The sequence below is a fragment of the Oncorhynchus keta genome, chromosome 9, assembly GCF_023373465.1.
Source record: "Oncorhynchus keta strain PuntledgeMale-10-30-2019 chromosome 9, Oket_V2, whole genome shotgun sequence".
Classification (NCBI taxonomy): Eukaryota; Metazoa; Chordata; class Actinopteri; order Salmoniformes; family Salmonidae; genus Oncorhynchus; species Oncorhynchus keta.
The window spans coordinates 31,610,532-31,629,019 of NC_068429.1; the positions used below are offsets into that span (position 1 = coordinate 31,610,532).

Here is an 18,488-nt window from a genome sequence, read left to right on the forward strand (position 1 = left end):
TTAGATCTGGTAAAAGATAATACAAAGAAAAAAACAACTGTATTTTTTATATTTTTATTGTACCATATTTGAAATGCAAGAGAAAGGCCATAATGTATTATTCCAGACCAGGTGCCATTTAGACTTTGGCCACTAGATGAAAGCAGTATATGTGCAAAGTTTTAGACTGATCCAATGAACCATTGTATTTCTGTTCAAAATGTTGAATCAAGACTTCCCAAATGTGCCTAATTTGTTCATTAATAACTTTTCATGTTCAAAACTGTGCACTCTCCTCAAACAATAGCATGGTATTATTTCACTGAAATAGCTACGGTAAATTGGATTATTATCCAGATTAACAATAATTTAAGCTTTCTGCCAATATCAGATATGTCTATGTCCTGGGAAATCCTCTTGTTACTTACGACCTCATGCTAATCACATTAGCCTACGTTATCTCAACCGTCCTGCAGGGGCCCCACCAATCCTGAAGACGATTTAAAGACATAAAGAGTTGCTCTAGAAAAAAGTGTTATGCAGCTTTTGTTTTTGGTCACAATTCTAATTACATGGTGAAATTTCCCTTCTTTTTTTTAATGACCTTGTCATTCCTGTCGGCTCCCCCATGTGGAGGTTTGTGCACTCTGATTGGATCAAAGTCAAGATGTTGTCCATTGATGAAGTGCGATTCTACTAGGAGTTTGTTGGTACCGGGTCGATACACAGTGGTTTGTCTTTGTTTTAGCAAGAGAAGGAACGGCCTTCTACTGTGCTAACTACCTATCGGCAGTCAGATTTCTCGGTGTGTGACTATTAAGTGAGTTGGCATACCTGTCCATGAGCTCCTGGGCTATGAGGAGGTGTTTGAGGTGGTAGTCTATGGCTCTCTCGTACTGTTGCATCAAAGTGTAGGTGTTCCCCAGGCTGTAACATGCCTGTGCCTCCATCACCTTGTCCTTCAACTGACGAGACAGCTGCAGAGTTTTCCTAGATGGAACAGGAAGACAGGGTGATTGAGAGGGAGAGAGGAAGAAGGAATGAGATTTATACATAGGGGAAGTAAGAGGGTGATGAATGGAGAAAGAGGTATTTAAAGGAAAACATTTGTTTGTTCCACACAAAATTCAAAGTATTTATTTAAAATGAAACCTTCTTATTATAAATTAATCTGACATTATATTGATCTTAAAACATTAATAGACTTTAATACATGCAGGTAATCAAGTACTTAACATGGCGTAGCGCTCTGAGATCCATTGGTTGATACACATCAAGTCCACTAGGTGTCAGCGTGTAGTCTTTGTTTACCTGTAGTACTCCGTGGCAGTGTTGAACTGTCCCAGGAAAATCAGAGCGTTGCCTAGGTTACTATAGGCTCTACGTTCAGCTGCTTTGTCACCAAACTCCTTGGCGATGGACAGCCTCTGAACAAAAGAAGGTTGATACATTTTCTTGAATGTATGTGTATATTGCTCACTTTGACCAGTCTTTACCCCATTGATGGAACAATAGCGTTGCAAAACGGATACTTTTACGTCTTGTAAGTACGTCATACACTTTACATTGAGCTCATTCAAACAGGCAAGTTGATGTGTTTTCATCCAGGTGCAAAATGGTCGAGCGTGAGAAGACCTTTTCTTACCATTATGTTACAGTATGTCACACACACAATAGTGTGTCTCTTTACTTGTACACATGATGGTGTTGACTACTGTCCCAGAGACATGTATATCACCTGTCTGTGGAATTTGATGGCCTCCACAAAATTTCCCAGCAAGTAGTGGGTGTTGCCTAGGTTACCAAAGGCCCTGCCCTGAGCAGCTCGGTCGCCCAGCTCTTTGACCAGACACAGATTCCTCCTGTAGGAGAGAGGAGGACTTGCGTTAAAGTATCGTGTACCAATTGTGTTTTACACAAATTATACAAAAGTCTCATTTTTGTTGTCTTGAACTAAAAATAATATTTTTTATGCTGTGGTTGCACAAAGTAAACAGTAGAGTACTTCAGTAGTTATGAAAGCTTTGATGTCGCAAACTGGCTTGTCAGTGTGTTGTCATTCAAGACCGAAGGCCTGAGCAAGCCTCTCAGTGTGTCCACAGGGGATCGTGTACTACAGTTTTGACTTAACTGTAAAGGCATTTCACTTTTATCCCACTCCTCCACAGACTGATTCAGGTAGTGTTCATTGCCTGCAGAGATTTTGAAGGAGCTAATAGCCCAGTGGGATATTTCAATCATATGCATGGTGTCTGTGCTGTGTGCATGGATGGGTGCATGCCTGCTTGTGTTCTTGCATGTAGACTACGTAGGTGTTCCTGTGCACATGTACAAGCATGTGTATACAGCTTAACACTCACTCATAGAAGCTAGTAGCCCTTTTCAGTGTATCTCTGACGACTGGTGGCAGGTCTCCAGGGTCCTGGGTACAGCCCCATAGCTGCTGCTTTCCTTTGGCATGGAACACATTCCCTATATTATACAGAGCCCTGGCCTCTCCCACCTGGTCAGACGCAAAGGGGAAAAGAAGGCAAATAGAGACATTGGAAGAGGGTATTAGGGTATTTTTCAACTGAAATAGCATGGACCACACTGAAATGTATTTTCAATACAATGCCCCGTTCCCCAAAATCTTATAAATGGTACTTAACAGTTGCAATCCTCCAATCCAGTGTTTGTGTGTGTGTGTGTGTGTGTGTGTGTGTGTGTGTGTGTGTGTGTGTGTGTGTGTGTGTGTGTGTGTGTGTGTGTGTGTGTGTGTGTGTGTGTGTGTGTGTGTGTGTGTGTGTGTGTGTGTGTGTGTGTGTGTGTGTGTGTGTGTGTGTGTGCTACCTTGTCCCCCTGCTCTTGAGAGATGTCCAGGTGTCTCTGACAGCACACTGTTGCCTCGTCGAAGCGCCCCAAAACCTTCAGTGTGTTTCCAAGGTTACCGCTGGCTTTTCCCTCCCCTATCCTGTCCCCTATTGTCCTGTAAATAGAGACCGTATCTCATTATCAGTCATGGTTTTGAAGTAATAATCACTGAATACATAGCCTGTCCCAGATCTGTTTGTGATGTCTTGCGAAATCCATTGCTCATTGTCAATACAATAACACACATGCTACTGCTTAGACTTAGCGCTTAGGTCATCAAATCCAACTGTTTAAGTGGTCCCTACCTTCTTAGGACAGGGTTCCAGTTGTCCTGCTGTTATTGTAATGTACTGTAACTCAGCACCAGCCCTCTGGGTTTGTAGTCGCCAGGCTACCAACTGCACAACTCTCCACAGGAGACGGACTTAGTCATCTGAGCTAAATACCAAGGGGGTCTCATCAAAATGAACACTATCAAAACCTGCATCTTTCTTCTAGGAGGGCATCAGGCATACAAGTCATACAAGTAATGGGAGGGGGGGGGGTCGATACAGTTCATTATCTGAATATTATTTGTGACATGTTTTGTTCTCTTTTTAAGTAGGGAGACAATTTGTTTTCAGCACTTTTTTTTATTTCCGTGACTGATCAAAACTTGTTTTCTCATGGCTTTCTCTTGTCCCTCTGCAGCAGACATATGGTAAGCAATATGTTTGAAATTGTTGAATTGCAATTAAATCTAATTATCGAATCATAATGCATATAGAATTGTGAGAATCGGAATGCATAACAGCACCAAAGTATCGGTCCCTGGAAATTCCCAGCCCTACCTTATATAGTATGCTTTATGAATTACTTTAGTCTAAATGACATATACATCCATTGCACTGTATAAAACATATTCATACCATAGGTTGAAATACTTTAACTACAATTTGAATCCATAATCAGACATGATGAGGTCTGGTATTCCATGGCCTCACCTGGCCAGAGTGAGGTCATGTCTGTGGTACTCCAGGGCCTTGCCGTATTCCTTCAGGTAAAAGTAGGCGTTGCCCAGTTGGCTGTAGATGGCACTGAGGGTCTTCAGGTCTTCTGTTCCCACCTGCACAGCCGCCTCGAAAAACGCTGTCCCCCCTTTAAAGTCCCCTGCCTTACACAGCCTCTCTCCCTCCAGGGCCAACTCCAGACATGAGGCCTCCATCCTGAACACACATGGACACACACACACGGACACACACACAGGGACAGAGAAAAAGAGAATGTCAGTATTACAGCATCAGGGTGCGAAACAGTGCGCCTATGAAGGTACCATGGCAATGGTGTCCGAAAACTGTCATTAACAATGAAAAGTTTATTCCTAAATGTCTCCATGGCAACAGTGTCTGAATCAATATCACTGTGTGGTTACCACAGCAACAGTGTCAGAAGAAACACTTGCCTTGACATAAGCACCTTGGAGATGTAGTCTTTTCAGCTCCTTGATCTCATCTCTATCTCTCCATAACACTACTGTTTAAAAGTCCAGTTTATATAGTGAAGATAAATGACACGTATTTTCTACCCTGCATTGAGAATCTTTGTCTCATCCTCCCAGAGCTGTCCAGCCCACACACTCTAGTTCAGTCTGGTTTAACCAGGCTAGTGTTGATGCGCTGCAGGTCTTAAATGCTGCATTTGGGAAAACACATCTCCACACTGACAATAAGGAAGGAGAAAGAATTCATATCACTACACACAAATCCTCAAGCCCAATGAACATGCTCTGTGGAGCATCTCCTTGCCTCCTCAAGCACTGTATTTTTGTCAGTGTTGTCCAAGCTAAATATTTTTCAGTATACTGTAGGGCCTCCAACGTATAGCCCAAGAGTACAATTATCAAGTCTCTGGGTTTAGGCAATAAAATAACTGTTCATTATAAATCTGAAGAGAATAGAGGGCTCATATGCCAGAAATAACTGCTGTAGAGCCAGGTTCCTCTCGCCTTCCAGAATGCCTTAGTTACCATGGTTACATAATACCATGCATGCCTAACCTCTTTCTGGACTTCACAACAGTTTCTGTCACTCAAAACTGTCCAAAATATTTGTAATATCAGCTAGCCTCATTCTTGAGACCATTCTAAGACCTTCCCCACAGTCATCTAAGAACCATTGATACGATGAAAGTAACCAGCCAATGTGGATTTGGTTATGTTATCGTTTGAAGCGCAAAAGATAATGCCACTTGTTCTTCAGCAAGCTCAGTGTAGAGTTCAGTGTAGATTAGCCCCACAGTGTAATCCATATGTATATATATGATTAGTAGCACATTATTTTACGGTACACTATTTCCCTGGTATTTACTTAGAAATTACTTAATATTACACAACAATTACTCCTTTATGCCAATTTCAAAGGGGTTGACAACAACAAAACATCTGAACATCCTTCTGTAGCTCAGTTGGTAGAGCATGGCGCTTGTAACGCCAGGGTAGTGGGTTCGATCCCCGGGACCACCCATACGTAGAATGTATGCACACATGACTGTAAGTCGCTTTGGATAAAAGCGTCTGCTAAATGGCATATATTATTATTATTATTATAAATACAGTAAGACTTATGACTCATGCAGCACCTGACACTAATTTGGGGCGGCAGGGTAGCCAAGTGGTTAGAGCGTTGGTCTAGTAACCGGAAGATTGCAAGTTCAAACCCCCGAGCTGACAAGGTACAAATCTGTCGTTCTGCCCCTGAATAGGCAGTTAACCCGCTGTTCCTAGGCCGTCATTGAAAATAAGAATTTGTTCTTAACTGATTTGCCTGGTTAAATAAAAAAATAAAAAAATAGAAAAATAGAAAAAAGATTTGTCCCAAATAGGTTGGAAATGGAATTACTTGAAATATGCAGCCTACCAATACCCTTGCAGTCAGCATCTAGGCTATATGTTGAGCAAATGCCTTAATAGTACAGTAAAATAAAGTGCTACATCTGAGCCTGCTGTTGGCAGAACTTCAACCAGTACCTGTGTTTCTGTTTGGTGCGGGTCTTCTCGACGTACACCCCCAGCTCCAGCCTTATGGGCATCAGCAGGGCCCGGGGTCTGAAGCCCCGGTGGACCAGCCTGCACACCGCACTCTGGGCCCCAGTGAGATGGCAAGAGTTAGATGACATGGGATACCAGGTCAGCTAAAGGCACTCCTCAGCTGCAGGGATGTGTGGCATGAGGTGGAACTTTAGGGTGGTGGTGAACTTGAATTCAAAATGTCATGTATGCTAATGTAATACACTCAAGTGTTCTGCTAGAGAATCCAGGAGAAAAACATAGCAATACTATGCTGCCACCAGGATACACATACACACAGTTTGGATTTCAGGCTTTGTATTACCCTGATAAGTCTATATGAACGCAGATGTCCGATTTGATTAATTACTCCATAGTTGAATACACCAACGTTGGCAACAGTGCATCCAAACCATTTGGACAGAATCCCATTGGAGATACTATGTACGCTTTAAAGCCCTGTTCCTCAGGTGTCCTCAAATGCTGCCCAAAGTACCACCAATGAATGTCTGAAGCTATTCGGGACAATGATAAGAATCCCCAAAACCCATTGAGATTAAGAACACAAACTTCTAACAAATCAACAAAGTTAGTCCTTCCAACACTGCAGATGTCTTCTATGGATATCCACAAATGTAAAACTCCCCAATTCCACAGAAGCACTATGAGGCAGGCTAACAGGGGAGTCAGTAAATGACTGTATAGTGTTGTCCTTCCTAAGTAGTATTGTGTGGTCCTTCTCTCAACCAGCACTGAGTACTGTAGTCAATCCCGCTGAGCCAAGCTGAGAGAAGGGGAAGTATCTTGGAGCGAGGATCCTGGGTGACTGCTGGTGACGACAGTGTGACACAAGCGTCTCTCAGCAGGACCGGTGCCCCGGTGTGAGAGAGAGCGAGAGAGAAAATAGAGAGAAAGGAAGGAAGAGAGAAATTAAACAAGTGAGCGATACAAATACGCAGGTTTACAAATCGGAGACAAATTGCAGTGAGTACACAATTGATTTTGATTCCATTAAATATGGAATATTTGGCATTATATTTTTGGCTGGTATATTTCTTGAATCAGGGTGCTTTTGATGTATAGAGTAAAGAGCCTGAGTTTTATATCATCAGTTCTCATTTGAGCGAAGCACAGGCCTCAGGAAGGGAAAATAGGACACATTGGCTGTTGGTCTTTGAGACGGTTTCCCATGGTTACTGGGTTGGACTAGTGTAGGGTAAGAAGGCTAAGAGGTTTTTGGCTTAGATGGATCCTTTAGCCCCCGGAGGGACAGATTTACTAAACCTTTGCATTAGATTGATATCTGCAGTGCCTGCTGCAGCCGGGCCAAACCAGATAAGGCAACTGCTGAACATAATCTGCTCAAAAATCCATTAATTCCTTCATTGTTATTATCAGAAATAGAAATATTACTGTTGAGAAACAAACATTATGAATTAAGTTTTCAATAAGCTACCCAGGAAAGAGTTGAAGTTAGCTCATATAAATTATATGTAGCCTCAGAAACAAAATTGATGAGATGAGTAATTTGCTCATCTTAGATCAAATGAATATATTAGCCATTTCTGATACTCACTTATACAGTACACTTGATGATACAGCAGAAGGAATACACGGATATAACATCTATAGAAAATACAGGAATATCTACGGGGGAGGTGTTAATTTACATATATATGTAAATGTGTGACGTGATATTTCGTATGTACAGTTGAAGTCGGAATTTTACATACACCTTAGTCAAATACATTTAAACTCAGTTTTTCACAATTCCTGACATTTAATTCTAGTAAAAAATTCCCTGTCTTAGGTCACCACTTTATTTTAGTAATGTGAAATGTCAGAATAATAGTAGAGAATGATTTATTTCAGCTTTTATTTCTTTCATCTCATTCCCAGTGGGTCAGAGGTTTACACGCATACATTCAATTAGTATTTGGTAGCATTGCCTTGAAATTGTTTAACTTGGGTTCAAATGTTTTGGGTAGCCTTCCACAAGCTTCCTACAATAAGTTGGGTGAATTGTGGCCCATTCCTCCTGACAGAGGTGATGTAACTGAGTCAGGTCTCCTTGCTCGCACACACTTTTTCAGTTCTGCCCACAAATGTTCTATAGGATTGAGGTCAAGGCTTTGTAATGGCCACTCCAATACCTTGACTTTGTTGTCCTTAAGACATTTTGCCACAACTTTGGAAGTATGCTTGGGGTCATTGTCCATTTGGATAACCCATTTGTGACCAAGCTTTAACTTCCTGACTGATGTCTTGAGATGTTGCTTCAATATATCCACATAATTTTCCCACCCATGATGCCATCTATCTTGTGAAGTGCACCAGTCCCTCCTGCAGCAAGGCACCCCCACAACATGATGCTGCCACCCCCATGCTTCACGGTTGGGATGGTGTTCTTCAGCTTGCAAGCCTCCCTTCTTTTCCTCCAAACAGAACAATGGTCATTATAGCCAAACAGTTCTATATGTGTTTCATCAGACCAGAGGACATTTCTCCAAAAAGTATGATCTTTGTCCCCATGTGCAGCGCAAACCGTAGTCTGGCTTTTTTATGGCGGTTTTGGAGCAGTGGCTTCTTCCTTGCTGAGTGGCCTTTCAGGTTATGTCGATTATAGGACTCGTTTTACTGTGGATATAGATACTTTTGTACCTGTTTCCTCCAGCATCTTCACAAGGTCCTTTGCTGTTGTTCTGGGATTGATTTGCACTTTTCGCATCAAAGTACTTTCATTTCTAGGAGACAGAATGCCTCTCCTTCCTGAGCGGTATGACGGCTGCGTGTTCCCATGGTGTTTATACTTGCATATTATTGTTTGTACAGATGAACGTGGTTCCTTCAGGCTTTTGGAAATTGCTCCCAAGGATGAACCAGACTTGTGGAGTTCTATAATTTGGTTGATTTCTTTTGATTTCCCCATGATGTCAAGCAAAGAGGCACTGAGTTTGAAGGTAGGCCTTGAAATACATCCACAGGTACACATCCAATTGACTCAAATGATGTCAATTAGCCTATCAGAAGGTTCTACAGCTTGACATGTCCTAACCGACTTGCCAAAACTATAGTTTGTTAAGAAAAGTTTGGAGTGGTTGAAAATGAGTTTTTTAATGACTCCAACCTAAGTATGTAAACTTCTGACTTCAACTGCCTTCGGAAAGTATTCAGACCCCTCAACTTTTTCCAGGTTTTTTTTACGTTACAGCCTTTTTCTAAAATTGATAAACTTGTTTTTCCCCCCTCAGTCTATACACACAGACCATAATGACATAGCAAACAAAACAAAAAACGTTTTAGCTAATTTATTAATTGAAATCACATTTACACAAGTATTCAGACCCTTTACTCAGTACTTTGTTGTAGCACCTTTTGGCAGTGATTACAGCCTCTACAAGTTTGGCACACCTGTATTGGGGAGTTAGTCACATTCTTCTCTGCAGATGATCTCATGCTCTGTCCGGTTGGATGGGGAGCGTTGCTTCACAGCTATTTTCAGGTCTCTCGAGATGTTCTACTGGGTTCAAGACCGGGCTCTGGCTGGGCCACTCAAAGACATTCAGAGACTTGTCCTGAAGCCACTCCTGTATTGTCACTCTACCATTGTCACTCTGCTACACTGATTGGTGGAGTGCTGCAGAGATGGTTGTCCTTATGGAAGGTTCTCCCATCTCCACAGAGGAACTCTAGAGCTCCGTCAGAGCGCAAAAATGTCCAAAAAAAACCAACAGTTTTTGCTCTGTCATTATTGGGTATTGTGTGTAAATTGATGAGGGGGAAATAAAGATTTAATACATTTTAGAATGAGGCTGTAACACAACAAAATGTGGGAAAGGTTAAGGCATCTGAATACTTTCCCCATGCAGTGTATACAGTACTTCCATTCATTTTTTAACTGGTACCATGCGACCTTCAGATGTTGTGTGAGGCCTGTGGGCATCCTAGAGCAATACAATCGTTATGTATGTGCTCGTGAGTCTCACCTTTGCACAGAGGGGTGTGTAGCCCATATTATTGTGTATCCCAAACTGTTCGGATGCTACAGACAGAAGTTGGCAGATCGGCTGTACCGCCCTCTGTCAAGTCCCAAGATGCTTGTATGGGTTATAGAGCAAAACGGAGAACATCGTGAGAGTCCCATCCAGTGGCATAAAGTACTTAAGTAAAAATACTTTATAGTACGACTTAAGTAGTTTTTTGGGGTTATCTCTTCTTTACTATTTATATTTGAGAACTTTTACTTTTACTCCCCTACATTACTGTACTTTTTACTTCCTCTGACACCCAAAAGTATTAGTTAAATTTCGAATGCTTAGCAGGACAGGAAAACGATCCAATTCACACACTTATCAAAAGAACATCCCTGGTCATCCCTACTGACTTTGATCTGGCAGACTCACTAAAGACATGTCTTGTTTGTAAATTATGTCTGAGTATTGGAGTGTGCTATCCATAAATAAATCAATAAAATGGTGCTGTAAAATTATTTTTACTTTGATACATAAGTATATTTAAAGCCAAATACTTTTAGACTTTTACTCAAGTAGTATTTTACTGGGTGAGTAACTTTTTTTACTTGAGTAATTTTCTATTAACGGATCTTTACTTTTACTCAAGTATGACAATTCTGTACTTTCTACACCACTGGTCTCATCTTTCAATAGAGAGGTCATAATAGTTTGTAGGCCAAACCCTCCGGACACTACAGACGATTTCGTGAGGAGCTAATTTTTTTATTATTTAAATATTTTTTTCAGGACGTCTCATTGTCAGACGAACACTGGTCTAGCTCTGTCACATTTCACCGCAGATGTGGAAGTGCGACATAGGCGGATGCGGTGGACGCAACCAATGCAAAAAAACCTGCATACCTGTAGCTTAAACGGACATATTTTTATAGGGATTTTATTTATATTATGGTAATAAAATGTCCACAGGGCCGCGGACATCGACCTTAGGGGGGCTTAAACCCTAAATTGGTAGCTATATCGTTGTTTGCGCTTTGCTGTGTGGCCTGTACTTATTCATTGAGGGGGAAAAACAAATCATCGATGAGTTAGGAGTGTTCAGCGGGAGCTAATACAAATATGCTAATTTAACACAGGCAATGTTTAGTTGAATATTTACCAAAGCATATGATATCCGAATTCTCATTCACACGGTGAGGTAACTGAAGGAGCCAGGGGCACATTCAGCAGGATGTAACGTTTTGTTAAATTCAGAGAAATATGCTATGTATCACAAATATGCCTCTCTGACATGTAGAATAGGGAATCCCGTCTGTTCTATTCATGCATTTCTATCTGCAACGGTCCACAAAGTTTGGCTACTGGACGCGGCCCGATTTGAAGCCAGGATAAACCTCTAAAGAGTGGAATCAAAAAGGGAGCCATGGTTACTCTGGGCCAAAGATGGATAGTACTCTAAAAGGAATAATACATTTTCTTTCCGTGACAGTTGGTCTTTGCATAGTAACACTAAGTCTCCATAATATCCCAGTAGAAAAGGCTGTCGTGGTTTTATTGAAGATTTGGGAATCTGTGTGCAAAAATGTGGAGTGGAATTATGGTTTAGTCTGGGAAAGGGATATTTGTTATTGTAGCATGCTTCTTGATGTTTTCTTTTTACCTTGGATGTTTTCATTAATTACTTTATAGTTGAGGACAATGAGGAAATTACAATGAGCGAGAGGGCGAGGTCTTTAATAAGCTTACACCACTGGATGTCAAATACTTCTAGACAAACAATAATTACACAGCATGTCATAAAACACCCTCATGCCGCTGAGCCACAAAGTAGTCGCATAAAAATGTGGTGTGTGACCACAGAGACTTCGTTTAGTCTTAAAAGTACAGTTATAAATTCAAACGAGGTCAAACGATTTCCTCTTTCCCAGAAACGATATGGATACTTGGATCATGTTTCTTGCATAAAGCTCCCAGATGTTGGCTGTGAACCTTTTAACGACATATGTAGAGTGCGCTTTCTCTTCTCTGAAGGGAAGTTATATTGGGAAAGTATATATTTCCAATTAAAAACGGGCACAAGCTTCATCTGTGTGGCCTGAACTCAAGACCCCAGCAGTAGTCAAACATTATAGTGCCAATACAAAACGGAAGATGTCGTTGTTCTGATTGCGTAATCAGGGTTATTTTTACATGACCTTTCCCTTGGAAAAGAGGCAAGAGGGTCATTGGGGACAGTTGAGTTGAACAAGTGACAGACAAAGTCCTAACTGGAGATGTGTGAGTAACATTGACCCGGCAGACAGACAAAGGTAGTAAAAAAACAAGAGAAATGCACTGACATAAATCTTACATTATTGGCATGTATTGGAGGGTTTTTAGACCTGGCTCCCATACTGTATTTTCCCTGTGGCTGTTCTAAGAATGTGTCTGTGTGGTAAAGTCTGCCATGCTCTCCTCTGATTACTGCTCAACTTGGTCTGTTTGGAGATCAGCATCCCAGCATGCTAGCTCAACACTCATCATGGCAGCCCCCGGGTTACACGTCATCGTTGGTCAGTTTACAGGAAGTGAGTTTTGTTAGTTCATCAGAGGTGGCTGTGTCATTGGTCGGTCACACTTATCAGACGAATGGGTGAACTTAAATGTATCTGTCTGAGAGAAGAAAAGGTTTTGGTAGAATTTGACTGTCTGAGTGGAGACATTAGCATGGTTGGGTAGGTTACTTTCTAAATGTAATCCATTACAGTTACTAGCTACCTGTCAAATTGTAATCAATACAGGGCCGGCACCAGAACAAATCAGATTGAAGGGCATTTGATTTTTGAAAGGGTGGCACTTTTTTTTTCATGTGCACCTGCACACATTTTTTAAAATGGGTTTTATATTGAAGACATGTAATTTAACTGTAAAAATGTATTACCTTTTAATGTGGCATGAACACAACCAGTCATGATGCACAAACCCGTAGCACGCGCTCCAGCAGGTATATTTCACTGGTCACCCCCAAAGCCAATTCCTCCTTTGGCCACCTTTCCTTCCAGTTCTCTGCTGCCAATGACTGGAACGAATTGCAAAAATCACTGAAGCTGGAGACTAAAATCTCCCTCACTAACTTTAAGCATCAGCTGTCAGAGCAGCTCACAGACCACTGTACCTGTACATAGCCCATCCAACTACCTCATTTCCATACTGTTATTTATTTATTTTGCTACTTTGCACCCCAGTATCTCTACTTGCATATTCATCTTCTGCACATCTATCACTCCAGTGTTTTAATTGCGAAATTGTAATTATTTTTGCCACAATGGCCTATTTATTGCCTTTACCTCCCTTATCCTACCTCATTAGCACACTGTATATAAGACTTATTCTATTGTTTTATTGACTCTGTTTGGTTATTCCATGTGTAACTGTTTGTCGCACTGCTTTGCTTTATCTTGGCCATGTCGCAGTTGTAAATCAGAAGTTGTTTTCAACTGGCCTACCTGGTTAAATAAAGGTGAAAAATGTAAGAAAATCATTGCTGAAAGACCTTTGCACGTGAAAGACATTTTTTGTCATTGCCTTGTGGTCACTTGTGTTAGGCTTATAGCTATTTTGTTGAATATTCTTTGTCCAAATTCAATTAAACTACATTCATTTTGAATGTGATGTGTGCCATATCTGCTTTTATTGAAAAATGAATACTTAACTCTGAAGTCATGAAAATCGACTATTTTCTTCGCACCCCCACGTATTGGTCAAGCCCCCCTTGGCCCCGCGAGAGAGAGAATCCTGGCGCCGTGTCTGCATATGAAATGGGGAATTTACTAACATAACAAAAAAATTAAAGGGCAAACAATTCACACGATGAATGCGCAAGAACTGGCGAGAGACAGGAGAGCTGAGCGCATGCATTCTGGTGAGCGATGGTCTATTTCTTCACAACACACCCCTCCACTTCTTTTTGTCCCAACAATTTAAATTATACTCAAGCGAAACAGTACCCCTCTGTCTTACTATATATAGCCCATATATCTGATGCCGTCTGGCCAAAAAGAGTATGACATGCCATAATGTTTTTGTTCAGACAGCATCAGATACTGTACATGGGTTACACATACTGAGACAGGGGCGCTGTTCTGCTCGCTCGGAAGCTTTACCTGAGATTGACGCGTCTTTGTCACGGAGCCATCTCGGTCAAATAATTAAATAATATTTTATTTGGACAGGTAAGGAGGTATGGTAGGGTGGACAAGGCCCCCTAAAGCCCGCCCATAACGCCAGCCCTGAATCAGTAACATAACTTTTGGATTACACACATTCATTATAGTAATCTGATTTACTTTCAGTTACTTTGATTACTTTCCCCTTAGAGGCATTAGAAGACAAGTGATCCATCAAATTTATTTAATTTGTCATCAGTGGTCCCTGACTTGTGATCAGACTCGCTCAGGTGGAACAAACTTAACTTCAATGCTGAATTGAATGTTATTGAGAAAACAACCATTTGTAAATATTTTCCTTTCTGAATTTAAAAGTAATCCAAGAAATAATAATCTACTTTTTCGAAAATATTTGTAATCTGATTACAATATACTATGTAATCTGTTACTCCCCAACTCTGCAAATTAGTCTGTACTCAGTTTAGGGTGAAAAAGTGAGAGATCAGTCCCAAATGGTAAAACATTTGATGACTTGTGGTGGAATGCCCATCCACCAAGATCTCTGATTTCAAAGCTAATATGTAATTTAGACCAGAAAATACACCACTAATAAAATCAGACTAACATTCTCTGCCTTAATATTTGGCACAAACTGATATCAATGTCAATGTAATAGTAATGCGTCTCATTTTATTCGATAAACATATAGATCTGTACCACAGACTTGTGGCTTTCTGACAAAGCTTTCCAATTTTCCAGTTTCTCCCATCCACCATAATGACAAGGCCAGCAATTATTGGACTATGGTGAGTTTCCTCTGGTTCTGATAAAGGTTACTACTATATTGATCGGGGCTCGGTCTGAGACCTGAACACAGTTTTTTGCCTTCAGTTTCAGTTGAAATAGCTCTATAACCACCCACGTTAATCAAATCTGAGTGTGGGCATGAGTGTCAAGGTGACACAGTTCAGATCTGTCCTGTTACATTTGGCAAGGCCAGAGTATGTGTCGTGATGCTGGCTGAATGTGTATATGATTCTGGGTACTATGATACTGTTCTCTTGGCTGTGTCCTTGTTTGGCTCAGGAGCGCTGTGCTCAGAGTACTAATCCGACCATAATTACAGCGAGGCAAGGCTGGTTGTCAGGGGAAACCAAAGAAACTCTCCAGGAATGTTTTTTCTCCTCAGTAAGTGTCCCTTTCAATTTTGGCTGATCCCTGTCTTCCCCTCCTTCTCTCCTCTCTGTTTTTCCTTCTCTATCTTTCTCTTTCTCCTAGACACTCACACTATAATAGATGGTGTCAACAGATTTTACTGTCTGTGAAATTGGGAGAAAGTTTGAAGGAATGTAACCAAAAAAATGTATATTAATATCACATTAATACCACATTCAATGCCTCATAAAATAAACTGATTTAACAGCGATGGCCCACTTTACTTGAGGAGAAAGGTTTGGTTTATGCCATTTTAAGGACCTCAAAAGATCTCAGTATGCATGTGAGCAGGTTATTCTTGATACACAGGTAGCTGTGTTCACCTCTACAAGAAGCATGAACACACAACCACAAACAGGGTGTGCAACTTCAGGTCATGATGAGGCCTTCATATTACAATGTCATAGAGTTTTCCTGAATCCTTTTATTTATTGCTCGTATAGTCTAGCTACATCAATTGAATGCAATAGATAATGGAATAACTTGTCATTGACTACTTTGACAGAGGAAAACCTATTGGTCACGGACAGATGGAGTGCCAGACACTTTCAGCTCTGTACAGGAACACCGACATTAGCTCTGGGACTAATGGATAGTCATCTACTGGGTTAGGAAACAGAGAGGGTCTGAAGCACCTCCTCAGAGCTGAACCTCTCCATACTCCAGCATTGTTGTCTGCACTGCCCACAAAGCCATGAATGGATTGTTGTGTATCAAACACAGACAGATGAAAGAGACTTTATTTAGCTTGTGATGAAAAAAATGCCCCAGACAATGCCCTGCTGTTGACTAATCTGTGTTTTTTCCCCTTTACTCACGACAGAAACACACACGTGGACGCACACACACACACGGAGTACCATATAGGGTTGTTCCATTTCATTTCAATCATTTTTTTGACCACAACCCTTTTTGATTTGAACCAAACTTTCCAAACATACTGTATTAGCCCATTGAAGAAGTGGTCAGCAAGATACATTATGAACTTGAATGCCAAAATGTTTAGGAGATACGGTAGGTGTGCTCAAAGCTTATTTCGCACACGCTAACATGAGACATCCATGTCTTCATCACTGGAAAAGATACACGGTTGAGTTTTATCATTTGAAAGTTTATAAACAGGATAGTCAGATTATTTAATATTAATCATTTTTTGACCTTTTAATGTCCTCAAATGTCATCTTAGAATATAAATTCCCATGTATCTATATTTCAATAGGAGTCATATGGAAGATTGACAGTATAATTTAAAACAACTGATATTCTATTTCAAGTCAGTATTATCTGATGTGTGGACCTCCGACCATCTTTGTGCTACCATTTAAGTTCAAATTTCGATTTTATTCCCATTTGAGTAAACTTATCAGCGAAAACATGACACCCACCCTGTATTCAAGAGCATGTTGTGTCTCAACCAAGGACGGGCACAACCCAAAGAGCTGAGATGATGTAAAATAGGGTCTGAACCACAACATATGCAAACATGAAAAAAACTGAGTTTACATGTCTTTAGATCATTTACGGCAAAGGTGAAAATGATGACACATTTTTTGTTGTTGAAGATATTATACAATGGCTTTTAAATTATTATATCAAACAATGGTTTATTTTCTCCAGTGATGAAGACCGATGTCTCATGGCAGGGTGGTGAATGCAAAATGGGTGAACTTTGAGCACCTCTGTCTCCTGAAAGGTTGGGCAAATATGTCGAAAGTTTTGTTCAAATCAAAAAGAGTTGCAGTTAAAAACTGAATTCAAATGGAACAAACCTAAACACACGTTGTGCATATTTACATACAACAGAAAAATGGGTGGTGTGTGTGTGTGTGTGTGTAACATATTTGGATAGTCCATCTGTAGACACAATACAAACTATCTACTAATCCTCATCTAAACCCTAACCCTTATTCCAAACTTAACCTTAGTAAGCAGTTGCTTATCAACAGATAGTACTGCATGACCATCTGCAGATGGAAAATACGGATTATCCAAATAAAGTGACCGAAAAACACAGGGTTAACCTGTGTATGTGTGTTTGAGGGTAGCGTGATGACCTTGCAGGCCCTGTGAATGTTCATTCACAACAGTCATTAACATTGCCAGCAGACATTTTTTTTATTTTTTTTTAAAGCTAATGAATCCAACATGGTCTTACTGCTGATTCAGACAATCCACACACGCTTTGTGTATCTCTTACTAGTGTAGGACATTCAAATCTAGAATAAAACTGACACACCATTATTTTCACTGTCATACTTTCTATACAGTCTACTTAAACTGTCCATAATGTTTAACCTTAAAGAAGTGTGAAACCAATTGATATAGTGCAGTCAGTAGTAGAGCACAGGAAGGGAACAGACAGAGGAGACAGAGAAAGGCATGGCTGTGCAAAGACACGGGAAGATTCATACACCCCTAGACAGACTGTTGCATATACAAATCCACCTACCACAGATACCAACTTAACTGAGCAGCTGTGTGCTCTGCTTGTTTGTGTGTGTCAAATATTGAGCCCAATCTCAGCTGAGACACTCCACTCAGAATCCCACGTTCTTCATGGCCCCTTCCAGTCTGCTCATTCACTTAAGATCCCACAGAGCAACATCAAGATCAAAGTCTGGGAGAGGAAAGGCTAAGCTATCCAGGACCAAGGCCAGGAATGAGGCTTTGGCTGGAGCCTACTTCCAGGGAGCTGTGGCTAGGCTAGCTCCCCTGTCTTGCCCTCCTCAGGCAGCCAGGCAGAGAGCCGGCAGCCCTTGTGTCTCTCAGCCCTGCTGCTCCCTCATCTCTCCCCGTCTTTCCACTCTCCTCCTCCCCACTAACAGGGTCTGTCAACCTTCCAGGCGTCCCACACCACACTAACCCCCCCCGCAGCTCGGGTCCTACCTCGTGTGGAGCCTCTTGCTGGCCAGATCCTGGTCCACACCGTTAGCAGACTGAGCCATGGGCAGTGTCCTCCAGTAGCTAGCCCTTCACAAATATTTATTCAAGCTGCTCAATACCTCTTTCACTGTGCTGCTACTACCTCTTTCCTAGCAGCTCTCTCTGCCTCTCTCCCTCCCTCACTCGCTCTCAGCACAGCAATGGCAGATGCTGAGGAAGTTAGGTATTGTGCAAATAAAGCCATATAAGGCAAGCCCCTCCTCCGCTGCTGATATCACAGAGTTGTGTGTGCGTACAAACAGGGCTGCTGACTAAAGGGTAAATTACAACTGTCTCTTGCAGTGTTCAGCCGGGCTGTATCACCGCCTGTTACGGCAACTGCACCACACACAATCGCAA

At 41.3% G+C, this 18,488-nt stretch overlaps 1 protein-coding gene across 6 annotated transcripts in view; it reads right to left on the bottom strand.

The window, feature by feature from the left end:
- The window catches only part of LOC118387547 (G-protein-signaling modulator 1-like), a 40,339-nt gene extending 22,063 nt beyond the window's left edge, over nucleotides 1-18,276 (bottom strand). The window contains exons 1-7 of one of the 6 annotated variants that reach the window (XM_052525666.1): nucleotides 18,093-18,276; nucleotides 3,816-4,037; nucleotides 2,812-2,947; nucleotides 2,340-2,482; nucleotides 1,718-1,841; nucleotides 1,291-1,406; nucleotides 814-969 (exon numbers count right to left, since the gene is read on the bottom strand). In XM_052525666.1, coding sequence (XP_052381626.1) covers nucleotides 814-969; nucleotides 1,291-1,406; nucleotides 1,718-1,841; nucleotides 2,340-2,482; nucleotides 2,812-2,947; nucleotides 3,816-4,037; nucleotides 18,093-18,151 — 956 coding nt within the window. In that variant the 5' untranslated portion in view covers nucleotides 18,152-18,276. Of the gene's footprint in view, nucleotides 1-813; nucleotides 970-1,290; nucleotides 1,407-1,717; nucleotides 1,842-2,339; nucleotides 2,483-2,811; nucleotides 2,948-3,815; nucleotides 4,038-5,836; nucleotides 6,762-17,655; nucleotides 18,020-18,092 lie in introns of those variants that run through there. The other 5 variants (XM_052525667.1, XM_052525665.1, XM_052525663.1 and 2 more) reach the window with 5 other exon arrangements.
- Between the last annotated feature and the right edge of the window lie 212 nt (nucleotides 18,277-18,488).